This window comes from Mercenaria mercenaria, chromosome 9, assembly GCF_021730395.1.
Source record: "Mercenaria mercenaria strain notata chromosome 9, MADL_Memer_1, whole genome shotgun sequence".
Classification (NCBI taxonomy): domain Eukaryota; kingdom Metazoa; phylum Mollusca; class Bivalvia; order Venerida; family Veneridae; genus Mercenaria; species Mercenaria mercenaria.
Window position 1 is genome coordinate 50834561 of NC_069369.1, and position 15350 is coordinate 50849910.

The window sequence follows — 15350 nt, forward strand, 5'->3', positions numbered from 1 at the left end:
CATGATATTGCGAAACAACTCATCATGGTAATTTTAAAAGTACGTGTTTGTTTTTCTTTGTATACTTTCTACTGAAATTATATAGATCTACTAGTAATGTACTGAAACAACATCTGCGCAGGAATATTGTCAAACAATCACTACTATACCGATAAGGGCACGTAGCATTGTGATGGAGTTTGGTACTGATATTAGACAGCGGTTTTGTAGCGTATTAATGCCGAATCAGGTATTTGATTCAAATAACTCGGCACAGATGTTTGTCAGGAGACAACATGCAGAACCCTGCTTTCAGTCATATCTGACCGAGATCGTCCAGTAATATCGAAGGTCAGATAAACAGTTTTTAGTGACTACACAAAAAAATGCATCAAATTATCTTCAAAAATTAGTAGAACTCAACACTTGATCCTGTTGGTTCAAGGTCAAGGTTGTACGGTGAGGCAGTATTTCATGCCCGGTCAGGGTTATTTCACCGCTTGAATGATTTGCAATAAACTCCACACATAGATCTATGCTTTGCCACAACAAGACGATGTGAAGCTCGTAACTTCATTCATCTTTCCATTGAAATAGATAGGTATGGGAAAACCTCAGCATTTTTCACAACGGAGAAGTAGTTGTGTTGTGCACTTTGTAGTTTCAGTAATCACAGTGTTTATTGACATAATAGCTCGGCAAAGTCCGATAACAAGGTGGATCCATTAAGTCTATCTGGAATTATAGCCCTTGGATTACTCAAACAGAGTCCTCTCTGTAACTTGAGCAGTTCCTAATCCAGTGTTCTCCAATCTAGGTGGGTATATGTCATCGGTATAAGAAACAACAAACTTGCAATTTTTATGGGCATACTGTCTCGTAAAAGTTTGATAACCAGCCAAAAAGATCCAGTTACTCTTAATTTCAGCTTAACTCGAGTTGGGAATGAGGTCCTGCGTTAAAACTTGATGCACAGGTAGCTTAGCTCATGGAGACGGAAAGGATAGTATTGATACTGGGGCCTCTGGGATCATTTTTTCAACAAAAATAGAAATTTGTTAACACATTCGGATTCTGTGCATATCACAAGCTAATACAGAGACCGAGGTTTGAATAAGTCAATTAGCACCCATTTCAGCAATATTTAACTAAGTAAAATAGCCTCGTTCTGTTTCCTGTAATTGCGTGAGTAAAATAGAATAAATATATCGTGAACCTATCTCTTTTGAAAAATGCATGAGTATCCGTTTAAGGTTAGAATGAACTATTCCTACCAAACCTGGTGCATGCCAAGCCTAGTTTGGGGTTCACTTGCAGAAAAACACTTTTTTGAAGTATCTATGAACTTTATTGCAAAAAATAAAATTCAGAACCTCATAAAACAGAAAACAGATGAAAATGCATACGCAATATTAACAAAAAAAAAAGGCTTAATCTAAATACAGTTGCCTTGTAATCTCCCTTTGTCTTGTAGCCATCCTTTTCAACACTGAAATAAAAAGAAGGTTTTAAGTTTATTCTTCAAATGTTACATTTCATTTATATGTAACAGGAATGATAACAAGGGCTGTCAGAAAATAGCAACGCTAGAATTTTCAACAGACTTGTCACTAAAGAAAGTTAAATGAATGATAGAAAAACTCGAAAAAAGGGACATAATTTTGTAAATACATTTAAAGATGTCAGTTTCATCTTTGTGAATAAGTGTGTGAAGATTCAACCCATCCCAACAAGAGGCTACTGAGATATTAATTACATACAAAATATTACCAAATCGGGACGCCGACGCGGACGAATGGGTGAGTGCAATAGCCTTACAGTACCTATTCTTTAAAAAGTTAAGCTGACAAAGTAGTTATGGTTATAGAGACGGTTATTCTCTAGAACTTAAATAAAATGTTCATCTGTACCACAAAAAAGTACTTTATGGCTTTAATTGCATGTTTGTAAAATACGGAATACATTTAACAACGTTCTTACATCATTCACTGGCAGCAGGTTGACCGCAAACTTCTCCGCCAACAATTCCAAAGACTTCTGCACTAGAAACAAGATTTGGACAACGTTAAAAATGTGAATCTGTAAAAGGTGATCAATTTTATGACAAAATCACGTAAGGTATATGATATTGATTTACAGAAATTACAGTTCCTCTGTCTGCAATTCTACGCTCAAAGGCTGCCGAGATCATAATTCACTCTTGTCTGTTTCACGTTGAATTGTTTGACATAATAATCTAAACGTGATCAATTACAGTGAAGGGATAGTGAAGTGAGTAAATTCTGATATTTTTTAATAAGCAAACCATGATTATAATGTTTTACCAGCCAGTTACTTACCCATAAATTCTTTGATAGTTTTGCGAATGGCGGACTGGTTTATGTTTGTGTCTAATAAAATATTAGATAGGCTTTCTGCCACCGCTATGTCGGCGATTTCTGTAACAAAAACATAAGCGTTATCAAACAGATGTTCCATATAATATCGCTACTTTTTCTTACAGTTGTACTTTTTATATTTTTTCGGTAAATCATACTTAGACAAAAAAATACTGTGTAAGTAATTAAGACATGTTTCAGATATAAATAGAAATATATGTTTTCAGTACAATAAGTATGTTTTTTGCATGAAACCAGAGTGACGACGAAACCAGAGTGGACAAGGCACTTTCTATATGACCTTGCTAGACCCGACATCCTCCCTTACCCGACACCTTGATTACGTTACCATTCTATCTTGGATAAAACAGATTTGATTGTCTAAAATGGTATACGTTCGTGAGATGTACGTTTTTTTTATATATAAATATGATACTTACGGCTAACGATACTGGACGACAAAGAAATTCTGTCTGCAGAATTATCTACAGTTACATTTGTGCTGCCCATTGGGGTCCACCTCTCCAGCCTCAAAGTGTCTACAGCTTTGATTATAATACCGGACACGTATTCTCCGACTGCAAAGACAATTCTGAACATGAATGTTTAATTCATTTTGCGCGAAGGGTATAATTACTTTTATACTTTTGATAATACTTTTTATTAAAATCAATCAAATAATAAAACAATCTTGAGTAAAGTTTCCAATGAGTATGTTAAAATTACGTTTAAAAATACTCATGTGAAAGAATTACCTAGTTTTTCAAAGCTGTCATCAAGTCCTGTAGTTGATACACTTCCTACATCTACAGAACATTCTGAAAACAAAACAAGCGTATATTTAAATTACCAGAGTAAATAATTGATTAAAGAAAATATATAAATTACTATAAAGATGTTCTACGGAATTCAGATGCGATAAATACAATTGAAAAACTTAAATCTAAAAACAAATAACACCAAACATTCAATTAACTACATATATTGACAAGACGGGGCAACATTTCTTTATTTCCAGATATAATGAAAGGGAATGTGTATTCTTTCAGATATCATTGTGACAGTGTTAATTTTAAAGCATCTATAAAAACATCTATAAAAATCTAAAATAATTATTATCTAAGTGGATACCATATAATATGAAGTACAATTTTACATGATATTTACTGCGTGGCTGACGCAGAATGTAGCTTATCTACCGTCGCTTTACTGATTACAAAAGCGATTCCACACAAATACTGTATTTACAGTCACATTATATCTACTTTATTTCAGAAATACTAACGAAACAAAAGTTTATGTACTTGTACATTTCCAAAAAAGATGATTAAAATCCCAAAATGTAAACACAAACACTCTCTCTCCACAAACCTGTCACGGTTGTCTTTGGAGCTGCTAAGTTTTCTGGTAGCACTTTGTTTGTCTTGTTAGGACTTTTACTGATAACCATGTCTCTGGTACCAGTCTCGTTTACAATTGTTGATGGGTCTATTCTCTGACCTCTCCGAGCATAAAATCGTCGGCGGAGTCGATTTCTGAATCTTGCCCACTGAGAACAACAAAGATATGTGATAATAGTTCGGCTTTATGTGATATAATTGTAAGATTTTCATATAAGGTATTGAAATTAAATTGTCTCGATCGATTAAATAATAATTTGGTTAATGATCAGAGTGATTTCAAAATGGTCAGGTTGTTATGCTTCGCTCTTCGTACTGGACGACTTTACTCAAAAACATTTTATTTTTATGCCGAAGACCCGGTAGACAGACAGTGTTTGAACAGTACATCCATCCATCCGTCATTACCTCCACCTCACATTCTTGTGTACTCAATTCGTCTGTCCGTCCGTCATTCCGTCCATCACACATCCTTGTGTACTCAACTCCTGCAGTTTCCATCCAATTCATACGTCATCAACATATTCCATACTGTTCAAATGGAACATATCATTTCTAATATCATGCAACTGAAAAAAAAAACAAACTTGTCTTTGTTGCCAACAAAGGATCATATATCTTATTTTAGTATATTAGTCACATTGAGATTCAATCCGATTGTTTCATAATCATTTTACCGTAATGATACTCTTACTTTTGACTTACCCGTTCGTTGCATGATTGCTTGAAGCTCACAATCCACGTAAAATACCCCGTTCTTTCGTTAGGCATTATTATTTCATGATGAAATAATTGAAATAACTTCTTGGTGCCAGCTTCGCCTCAAGGATTTGCCGTTGCTAATGAGCGGCGTTAATGTTTTGTTATGACGTCATGACGTTACAACTAGACCACCGGGCGGTGAAATTTCATGTGTTTAACTTTCCGAATGATTTGCGCATGAATATCTAGATACAACCCCCTGAATAACAGATACGTTACGTGGTCAGGTGCATAGATAACCTAAGATGGTTGTAGTGCTAATAATGATTTGCGAGCGGAGTGAGCAAAAAAAGAGGTAAGTTTTTGTCGTTATTAGATATAACGAATGATGACGTGCGCGGAAAGCCAGAAGAACGTTTATTATGCTCTTAAATTTCGCCTCTTTAAGAAGATCGTTTGGAATCATAGACTGCAACCAAGAAAGCAGACTTGAGAGGCTTAAGGCCAAGGTCGTACGGTGAGATCGAGCAGGAGATCCAGTCAGGATCATTTCACCGCTTGAATGATTTGCAATAAACTCCACACATACGTTTTGCCACAACAAGATGATGTGCAGCTCGTAACTTCATTCATCTTTCCATTATGGGAAAACCTCTGCATTTTTCACAAGCAGTCTTTAGAAATGAAGAAGTAGTTGTGCTATGCACTTGTAGTAGTTTAAGTGATAATGTGTTCCGTTTTCATACCCCAGAGACGTATTATGAGATCTCCAGTTGCAGTAGCCTAGCAGCATCTACAAAAGTTGTTTAAGAAATAATATATCTCATTTAGTGATTTGTCGCTAAATAAAATCATTGTCTGGAGTTCAGATGAGAAGGAATTATATCACGAGGACGCAGTTAGAATCAGTGATAGGCCTATGACAATACGCATCTGAACGACACACAATGCTTTTATTCAAGAGCAAATCACTAAATGAGATATATTATTTCGATTCTAACACGTAATCAAGGATTTTAAAGTACATTCTTCACGACATTCATTAAATTATTGCCTGTTGGTTTCTTTTCCAGTGCGCCGCTATGCCGTTTGACGCTATGACGTAATAATTGTGACGCCAGAAAAATGAATTGTTGTTTAAGAAATAATAAGTTCCCAAGCGTGGTTTATCATAGATTCTAATATGCTTGTCTCTGTTAAAACACTCTTACGCTAGAATGACATCACGTTAACGTGCGGTGACGTCAAAGTTTTTGTTGCGACCAAGAAAGTGGCCTTCGTGATATATTCTTACGCATAATAACTCAAAATACGGGTTATTTAAGAAATAATTTATAGCAAAAGAGTGCTATAACACTATTTATGCACGATGGGCGTTATACGTCGGGCGTAATAATTTCACGAGGTCGCCGCCCGAGTGAAATTATTTGTACGACGTATTACCACCAGAGTGTAAAAATAGGGTTAAAATACGGTTTTGCTATAAATTATTTCGATTCTAATATGCCTTTAATCTAAAATAGTAGATAAAATATAGTAGCGCTCTTTCTTGGTCGCAAGAAAAACTTTGACGCCACCACACGTTAACGTGACGTCATTCTAGCGTAAGCGTGTTTTAACAGAGACAAGCATATTAGAATTTACGATAAATCACACTTGGGAACTTGATATTTCGATTCTAACACGACATTCTAGAGTAGAAAAAAATGGTAACTACTTTTTACGACATGAACTACACTTCGTGCTACGCACCTGGATCATTCTATACATAGAGGATGACGTCACTACTTTGCACGCGTATGGGCTATCGCAAACTAACCGTTGATTGCTTTTCTGCTATGTGTATATAGGTTATTTGCTGGTCGTGTTTGAATGTATAACAACATACAGTTTTCAGCCGTCTTTGTTTAATAGGAAAATGAATCGGGTCGTGTTAGAATTGTTCTCTAGATTGAGTAGTTCTTGTGTAGTGTTCACTAAACTTATTCACAATGTTTATTGGCATAATAGCTCGGCAAAATTCGATAAAAAGCTGGATCCACCAAGTCTATCTGGAATTATGGCCCTTGGATTACTCAAACAGGGTCCGCTCTCTAACTTAAGCAGTTTCTAATCCAGTGTTCAGCTTCTCCCGTCTGGGTAGGTATATGTAACAGCCCTGATTGTCACAGTCGCTGTGACGTCATGGTCCGTGAATTACTAGAAATTGAGAAAACTGACAGTTCCCGTTCTCTACCTTGATTAGTTCGTATCCAATGGTAACCAAACTTGCAATTTTTATGGGCATACTGTCTCGTAAAAGTTTGATAACCAGGCAAAAAGATGCAGTTACACTTAATTTCAGCTGAACTATACCTACCAAACCTGGTACATGTCAAGCCTAGTTTGGGGTTCACTAGCAGAAAAACACTTTTTTGAAGTATCTATGAACTTTATTGCAAAAAATAAAATTCAGAACCTCATAAAACAGATGAAAATGCATACACACTATTAATAATAATAATGATAATAAAAAAAGGCTTAATCTAAACTAAAAGTACAGTTGTCTTGTAATCTCCCTTTGTCTTGTAGCCTCCCTTTTCAACACTGAAATAAAAAGAAGGTTTTAAGTTTATTCTGCAAATGCTACATTTCATTTATATGTAACAGGAATGATAACTAGAGCTGTCAGAAAATAGCAACGCTAGAATCTTTAACAGCCTTGTCTCTAAAGAAAGTTAAATGGATGATAACAAAACTCGAAAAAAGGGGCACACTTTTGTGAAAGCAAAAATACAGTTAATGATGTCAGCTTCATCATTGTGAATAAGTGTGTGAAGATTAAGAGGTTTCTGAGATATTAAATTACAAACAAAATCTTACCAAATCGGGACGCCGGCGCGGACGAATGGGTGAGACTAAACAAATTAATTATGATTATAGAGATGGTTATTCTCTAGAACTTAAATAAAATTCAGTTAAAGCATGTATCTGTACCACAAAAAGAACTTTATGGCTTTAATTTTATGTTTGTAAAAATACGGAACATATTTAAAAATGTTCTTACATCATTCACTGACAGTAGGTTGGTCGCAAACTTCTCCGCCAACAATTCCAAAGACTTCTGCACTAGAAACAAGATTTGGACAACGATAAAAATGTTGTGAAACTGTAAAAGGTGATAATTTTTATGACAAAATCATGTAAGGTGTACGATATTGATTTACAGAAATTACAGTTCCTCTGTCTGCAATTCTACGCTCAAAGGCTGCCGAGATCATAATTCACTTTCGTCCGTTTCATGTTGAATTGTTTGACAAAATAATCTAAATGTGATTATAATGTTTTACCAGCCAGTTACTTACCCATAAATTCTTTGATAGTTTTGCGAATGGCGGACTGGTTTATGTTTGTGTCTAACAAAATATTAGATAGGCTTTCTGCCACCGCTATGTCGGCGATTTCTGTAACAAAAACATAAGCGTTATCAAACAGATGTTCCATATAATATCGCTACTTTTTCTTACAGTTGTACTTTTTATATTTTTTCGGTAAATCATACTTAGACAAAAAATACTGTGCGTAAGTAATTAAGACATGTTTCAGATATAAATAGAAATATTTGTTTTCAGTACAATAAGTATGTTTTTTTGCATGTAACGACGACGAAACCAGAGTGGACAAGGCACTTTCTATATGACCTTGCTAGACCCGACATCCTCCCTTACCCGACACCTTGATTACGTTACCATTCTGTCTTGGATAAAACAGGTTTGATTGTATAAAATGGTATACGTTCGGGAGATGTACGTTTTTTTTATAAATATGATACTTACGGCTAACGATACTGGACGACAAAGATACTCTGTCTGCAGAGTTATCTACAGTGACATTTGTGCTGCTCAGCGGGGTCCACCTCTCCAGCCTCAAAGTGTCTACAGCTTTGATTATAATACCGGAAACGTATTCTCCGACTGCAAAGACAATTCTGAACATGAATGTTTAATTCATTTTGCGCGAAGGGTATAATTACTTTTATACTTTTGATAATACTTTTTATCAAAATCAGTCAAATAATAAAACAACCTTGAGTAAAGTTTCTAATGAGTATGTTAAAATTACGTTTAAAAAATCTCATGTGAAAGAATTACCTAGTTTTTCAAAGACGTCATCAAGTCCTGTAGCTGCTACACTTCCTACAGCTACAGAATATTCTGAAAACAAAACAAGCGTATATTTTAATTACCAGAGTAAATAATTGATTAAAGAAAATATATAAACTACTTTAAAGATGTTCTACGGAATTCAGATGCGATAAATACCTTTGAAAAACTTAAATCTAAAAAAAATAACACCAAACATTCAATTAACTACATATGTTGACAAGACGGGGCAACATTTCTTTATTTCCAGATATGATTAAAGGGAATGTGTATTCTTTCAGATATCATTGTGACAGTGTTAATTTTAAAGCATCTATAAAAATCTAAAATAATTATTATCTAAGTGGATACCATTTATATAATATGAAGTACAATTTTACATGATATTTACTGCGTGGCTGACGCAGAATGTAGTTTATCTACCGTCGCTTTACTGATTACAAAAGCGATTCCATACAAATACTGTATTTACAGTCACATTATATCTACTTTATTTCAGAAATACTAACGAAACAAAAGTTTATGTACTTGTACATTTCCAAAATAGATGATTAAAATCCCAAAATGTAAACACAAATACTCTCTCTCCACAAACCTGTCACTGTTGTCTTTGGAGCTACTAAGTTTTCTGGTAGTACTTTGTTTGTCTTGTAAGGACTTTTACTGATAACCATGTCTCTGGTACCAGTTTCGTTTACAATTGTTGATGGGTCTATTCTCTGACCTCTCCGAGCATAAAATCGTCGGCGGAGTCGATTTCTGAATCTTGCCCACTGAAAACAACAAAAATATGTGGTAATAGTTCGGCTTTATGTGGAATAATTGTAAGATTTTCATATAAGGTATTGAAATTAAATTGTCTCGATCGATTAAATAATAATTTTGTTAATGATCGGAGTGATTTCAAAATGGCCAGGTTGTTATGCTTCGCTCTTTGTATTGGCCAATTTTACTCAATAAAATTTTATTTTTAGGCCGAAGACCCAGTAGACAGATAGTGTTTGTACAGTACATCCGTCCATCCGTCATACCCTCCATTTCACATTCTTGTGTACTCAACTCCGTCCGTCCGTCTGTCATTCCGTCCATCACACATTCTTGTGTTCATCTGCACCTTGTGTACTCAGCTCTTTCAACAGCTTTCATTCAGTTCAAATGGGACTTTGTATACATCATCCACACGAAAGAGCAAAAACACTAGGGTGTACTGCGAAACATTATGGAGGTAAATAAGATAAAAGGAACATAAACATTCTCTTTTACTTTGAGGATGAACGGTAGACGGAGTGGAGATGCAGAAGGGATTTCAGTGTATAGAGGATACTAAGAAACAGTATGGAGTTACATATAAGAGAGAAAATTTAGGAAGAATAATTTTTTTTATCAAACTGGCCGCAGTGACATAGACCTTATAGCTACCTGAATCTTAACCTATTACTAAAGCCAGTCATTATGTGGATGCTTGAGTACGGAGCAGTACGTCTTAGTACGGGAAAAATTGTGAGAAACAGGGGACAAAAAAAAATACAGGACGCGAATAAGTACGGAAAGGTACGGCGTACTACGTTGAACTACGTTTTACTGCGCCTGACAACTTGCCCAGCGCGTGGACGGGTCTGCGGTGAACTACGTTGAACTACGCTTAAGTACGGGCAGCCTCGGATAATTACGTTCAGCTAGGGCAAGGTACGTTTCAGTACGGATAACTACGTTTTAGTACGTTTAACTACGGATGAATAAGTTTCAATCAAGTTGGACTAAAGTCATGCTTAAATGGCTACGGATCGCTCAAACTTTTGTGCATGTTCAAAAGTTGGAGAAACTTGAAAGTTTGGGATAAGTCTTGAATACGTTTTAACCAAGTGTTGGTACGGATTGATACGGATTACTACTTTGAGGTACGGCTCAGGTACGGATTACTACGTTTCTATCCGTGGCTAGACGTAGCTATCCGCGCCGTATGTGTGACTGGGGTTTAAGGAAGGTTAACGATATTGAACGCAGACCTAATACAAATTGTTAAGCGAAATGAGTTAAAACAACAGTAAACTTAATGTGTAGGGAACGAAAGGCAGCGACTGAAAGAAATTTTTTATGCATTTCACTCATTGGAGAATCACTCACTGGAGAATGAACAAGAGGATCAACATATAAACTTTTCTCAGATTTCGTATTCAAAGATTTTCTTGATAAAACAAGATTTAAAAAAATAGAATTACATTGACAAGACTTTGTCTACTCGCGCATCGGTTATTGATAGAGACAAGAAGATGGCATTAACTAAAACAAGAGACCGAAAAATGAAAGAAAGTGTATCATATGCAATATTATTAACCCTTATCATGCTGGACAGGATTGATTCTGCATTTTCGACCAGTGTAGATCATGATCAGCCTGCACATCCGTGCAGTCTGATCATGATCTACACTGTTCGCTATTTAATCACGATCTTTTTGGTAAGCACCCCTTTTAACTAACAGCTAATGATACTGTCCAAATTGAAAGATGGTAAAGTTCATTCTAGAAATTTAGCAGGGTAAGGGTTAAATATGAGTTCCATTTCTTGTTAGAACGTCAATTATACAAAGCATGTGGAAATATTGGAAACTTCCAAAAATAAACAAAATTTATGAGTTGTTGTCATCTGGAAACCACTTGATTAAAAATAATCTGCCAAGTTTTGTGTACAAAGCATTCGAACTCCGTAGACCTGTATACTATAACTAACACTTTTAGAGCATATGCTACATATTAAAACTTATTTAATTTTTTTATAGAAGATACTTTTCGCTAGAACTGGTGAAACATGCCATTATGTATATAAAATACTTACATGCATATTTCCGCTGTCTAACGTTTTTAAGTTTACCTTAATATTATTACTTCAGAAAGTTTTAGCAATTTAAGTCGGTGTATTATGTCACAACTTGAAATTTATGTAAAGGCACATTTTTATTATCTTCAAAAACTTAACTTTACTTAATTATTTATCATAGAAATTATGGTTTGTCAGCATTGGTGGAACATCTCACACTGTATTGTACGTGAAACATATATATGCATATACATTTCTGCTATTTTTAACGCTGAACCTTATTTCAGAAAGTATATCCTGCTAGAATTAGTACGACAATGACGGACTATGTATAAACGTATTTCCACTATCTTTAACCTTGCTTACACATAGAAAATATAGACTGTTAATGAAAATCTGTTGTAAACTAGAGCTGTTTTGAGAAAAGCGCATGTCTCCCACAACTGCCTAATCATCTGAATAGTAGTATATGAGTCAAGACCTCAACTGCCTTATCAGACTTTCAGTGCGTTGATTATCAAAAACAAGTTTCAAGGGCCATAATTCCGAAGTGCCTGGGCCGATTTTGCTAATCATCGAACTTGGCCGAGGACTTATTGGCAAACACATTTTGTTCAAGTTTGGTGAAGATCGGATGAGAATGTTTGACTTAGAGTGCGGACAAGATTTGTGACAGGTAGGCAGACAGACAGACAGGAGTAAATCAATATGTCTCCCACACCACTGTGTGGTGGGAGACATAATGAACAACTATTGTATTTTTAACATCATTCTTTTTCAGGTCCCATAATGTGGTAACCCTATTTATTTTCTCCGTCATAACTATACATTTACCATGATCGAAATTCAAGGTAAGGGAAATAATTCTATGTGATTCCATATTGTATAAGTGTAGGTGTAGCTTTCCCTTACAAGTCAGTTCTAGTTAAATTTAACATTTGTATTAAAGAGTATCACTGCACTCTTCGTTTTGTTTCAACACAGGAAGTTTAGAATCCTAATATTTTTCGGCGACGCCGTCTGAATTCGTTTTTGTTACCTATGCCACGTGACTTCAGTTTTCAAATCAAACTGCTTGATAACGCATTATAGATAATTTATCAAAATGGAAGATTTATGCAACACTCTGCCTGATTGGACGAGAGTGTCAATTTCTTTCACTCTGTTGATTGTGCTACGCTGAGTGGAATGTAGACAGAGCGTTTATCCTAAACGACGCTGTTCACAGTTTTTAAGCTAACTTTGGCTCAGTATATTTTGCAAGAATATTGATATATCTCAAAATGATGAGTAAGTTTAATAAATATGATAAAAACCTGTTCAGATACCAACATATATCAAATTAAAGAAAGAGCTGAATACGGTCTGCGTATCACATGAATAAGGGTGTGATAAGAGTCTTTTATGTAGAGAAGTGCTTTTTAAAAGATTTTCCTTGTTACAGTTGTCGTCTGTATATGAAAAGGTTTCTTGCTTTTTTGACTTATTCAGAATGCATATTAAAATGAGTACTTGTTTGCTTTGATATATTTGTTATAAATTATTTAACTGATTTATTATATATGAATATTTTTCTTTAGTATGGTATGCAAATATTGAACTCAGTTGAAATCTGTTTCATTATATATATGCTATATAATGACTGAATCTCATTACACTAAAATGAAGGTACGCTGCATACAGTTTATCTATGTGATATGAAAACGGTCAAACTTTGCTTATGAAACAGAAATATTGAAATAATTACAATTGTATGTTTTGCTTGACCTTCACTTTTTAATAGGTGTGACGTCATTGTCCAAAGATTCATAAATAGCGAATATGCATTTGTTAAAGCGGGATCAGTTGGCCTATTTTAGAAATAAATAAAAATAATAAATAAAAAAATCCTTTAATTGATTTTTTCTCATGTATTCTAATCAAACTTGATTTGTAGCATCTTTATTAGGCCCGCAGCCAACTTTGTTCAGCTGGGACATTTGACCCCTTTTAGGGGCTGCTAGAGCTAAAACTAGAAATGCCTTTGATTTCATCTCAGTGTTGTAATATTTGCTGGTTCTTCGGGATCATTGATTTCAATTATTCATTTAGATTTGAAGATTGAATACCGCTTAGGCCGGTGCTAGAGGCCGTGGGCAGTGTTGCATTTTCCATTACTGCTCATGAACAGACTCAATCAAACCGAGTCTGCAATTTTCACTGTTTGCCTTGTTTTTGGTGCTTCCGAAGGATCTACTTTCCAGATCTTATTTATACAGCATCTCATGAACATCTTGGTGGATCTTTGTTATACTTGGTCTGGAGCATCATTATAAGGTCCTCTTCCAAATTTATTTATATAGGAACTTGGGCCCTATTAGGGACCACTATAGCTAAAAGTAGATACGCCTTTCTTCGCATTAACCACTAAAATGTAATGGATTTTTATCAAACTCGATGTGTAACAACATCGTAAGGTCTCCTGCTATTTTATTACAAATGGGGATAGGGACCATTTTAGCTAAAAATATAAACACGTTTAATGACCTCTTCTCATGAACCGCTTCATGAATCTTCATCAAACTACTGCTGTAATTATTGGTCTAAGGATAAACGAAACAAAATTGCAACCCTACGAAACCTTTGCGAAAAATTAAAAGAGAACCATTTAAATTGTTAAAGTGCGGTGTTTAGTTTTAGATGAAAGATGAATGTTAGATGAAAAATTCATAAACTTCTTTCCTTATTACAATTCGCCGACTATCATTTTTAAAGATATTTCTTGTTTAGAATTTAATTTAGTACTTGCTTCTTCGTTATAAGATGTTTTTGTAAAATGTGCTAAGATGTATTTTTTTTTTAATTTCTGCACCAGCATTGAACACATTTCACACTGGTTATATACCGTGTGAACTCAAACGGGTTTATGACCCAGAATCTATCTTTCTCTGACCGCCTGTCCTTCCGTCATGAAGACATAAAATACACGATTTAACTTTCAACTACAAAAATACATTTGTGAAATCACCACAAAGTATAAAATCAACCTGTTAACACATAACACAAAAAATCATTCGAACAGATATTTTGACTTGATAAACAGTCACACAAAATGAAGTGGGGGTCGAGCATTTCTTCTACTTCGAAAACTTTTAAACAAAAAAGGAGAGAAAACGTTTCATAACCCAAGTTTGTCAGCCAGTGAAAAAATATCATGCAATCAAATTAAAGTCCATTTTTTGTTGCCAACAAAGGAGCAGATGGCACAGTAGTATCTTATTTTAGTATTATAGTGACATCACATGGAGATTCAATCGGCATTCGATCTCATAATCTTTTTACTGTAATGATAATCGTACTTTTGACTTACCCGTTCGTCGCATGATTGCTTGAAGCTCACAATCCACGCAAAACACCCAGTGCTTTCTTTAGGCATTATTATTTCATGATGAAATAATTGGAATAGCTTATTGTTGCCGCTTCGCCTCAAGGATCTGCCGTTGCTAGTGAGCGGCGTCAATGTTTTGTTATGACGTCATGACGTTTCCGCTAGACCACGGGCGATGAAATTTCATGCGTTTAACTTTATAATAATAATAATAATAATAATAACATCTTTATTTATAGAAGGTAGCAAATGAAGATATAGATCAGTACAAAGTACAAATGATACATCTTAATTTTAAATGTGGCCTTCTGAAAAACAACATCCAAATACAATTTATACTATCACATAACATATTTAGTATCACATTCATCCTTATTAATATCACATTCATTCTTAGACAAATAGACATATATCTAAAAATAGATATTGCCTTTAAGTATCCATTTATACAATTTTCATTTTGGCAATGAATCAAATTATAATTACGTAGTTATAATTCAGCTGATATAAACAAAGAGGTGCTTTAGACAGTCAACTGTAAGCTATACTTTTTTATATTTCTTTTTA

General features: G+C 34.8%; 2 protein-coding genes across 3 annotated transcripts; both read right to left on the reverse strand.

Moving 5' to 3' along the window:
• Positions 1-1339: 1339 nt before the first annotated feature.
• On the reverse strand, positions 1340-4602 carry LOC128559513 (uncharacterized). Its single transcript, XM_053551386.1, has 7 exons — positions 4463-4602; positions 3729-3906; positions 3113-3175; positions 2798-2935; positions 2319-2417; positions 1960-2021; positions 1340-1468 (listed from the first exon to the last, which is right to left on the reverse strand). Exons 1-7 carry the CDS (start codon positions 4526-4528, stop codon positions 1463-1465), a joined length of 612 nt encoding a protein of 203 aa, XP_053407361.1. The 5' UTR covers positions 4529-4602; the 3' UTR covers positions 1340-1462.
• A 2002-nt stretch (positions 4603-6604) lies between these two features.
• Positions 6605-14919, reverse strand: LOC123547974 (uncharacterized). Of its 2 annotated transcripts, none has more exons than XM_053551385.1 (7): positions 14766-14919; positions 9197-9374; positions 8590-8652; positions 8275-8412; positions 7804-7902; positions 7506-7562; positions 6605-7045 (listed from the first exon to the last, which is right to left on the reverse strand). In XM_053551385.1, the coding sequence occupies exons 1-6, from the start codon at positions 14829-14831 to the stop codon at positions 7507-7509; spliced, it is 600 nt and encodes a 199-aa protein (XP_053407360.1). In that variant the 5' UTR covers positions 14832-14919; the 3' UTR covers positions 6605-7045; position 7506. The 2 variants fall into 2 exon arrangements, with proteins under 2 accessions (XP_053407360.1, XP_053407359.1); XM_053551384.1 differs by having other exon boundaries at positions 6635-7045; positions 7506-7567.
• Between the last annotated feature and the right edge of the window lie 431 nt (positions 14920-15350).

What these genes read in the sequence shown, in the direction of transcription:
- LOC128559513 (XM_053551386.1), bottom strand. Translation starts at nt 4,528, where the DNA reads ATGCCTAACGAAAGAACGGGGTATTTTACGTGGATTGTGAGCTTCAAG. An exon ending in AGCAATCATGCAACGAACGG is followed by an intron (nt 3,907 to 4,462) that starts GTAAGTCAAAAG and finishes TGTTGTTCTCAG; the next exon opens with TGGGCAAGATTCAGAAATCG. An exon ending in TCCAAAGACAACCGTGACAG is followed by an intron (nt 3,176 to 3,728) that starts GTTTGTGGAGAG and finishes TTTTGTTTTCAG; the next exon opens with AATGTTCTGTAGATGTAGGA.
- LOC123547974 (XM_053551384.1), bottom strand. Translation starts at nt 14,831, where the DNA reads ATGCCTAAAGAAAGCACTGGGTGTTTTGCGTGGATTGTGAGCTTCAAG. An exon ending in TCCAAAGACAACAGTGACAG is followed by an intron (nt 8,653 to 9,196) that starts GTTTGTGGAGAG and finishes TTTTGTTTTCAG; the next exon opens with AATATTCTGTAGCTGTAGGA. An exon ending in GTCGTCCAGTATCGTTAGCC is followed by an intron (nt 7,903 to 8,274) that starts GTAAGTATCATA and finishes TTTTTGTTACAG; the next exon opens with AAATCGCCGACATAGCGGTG.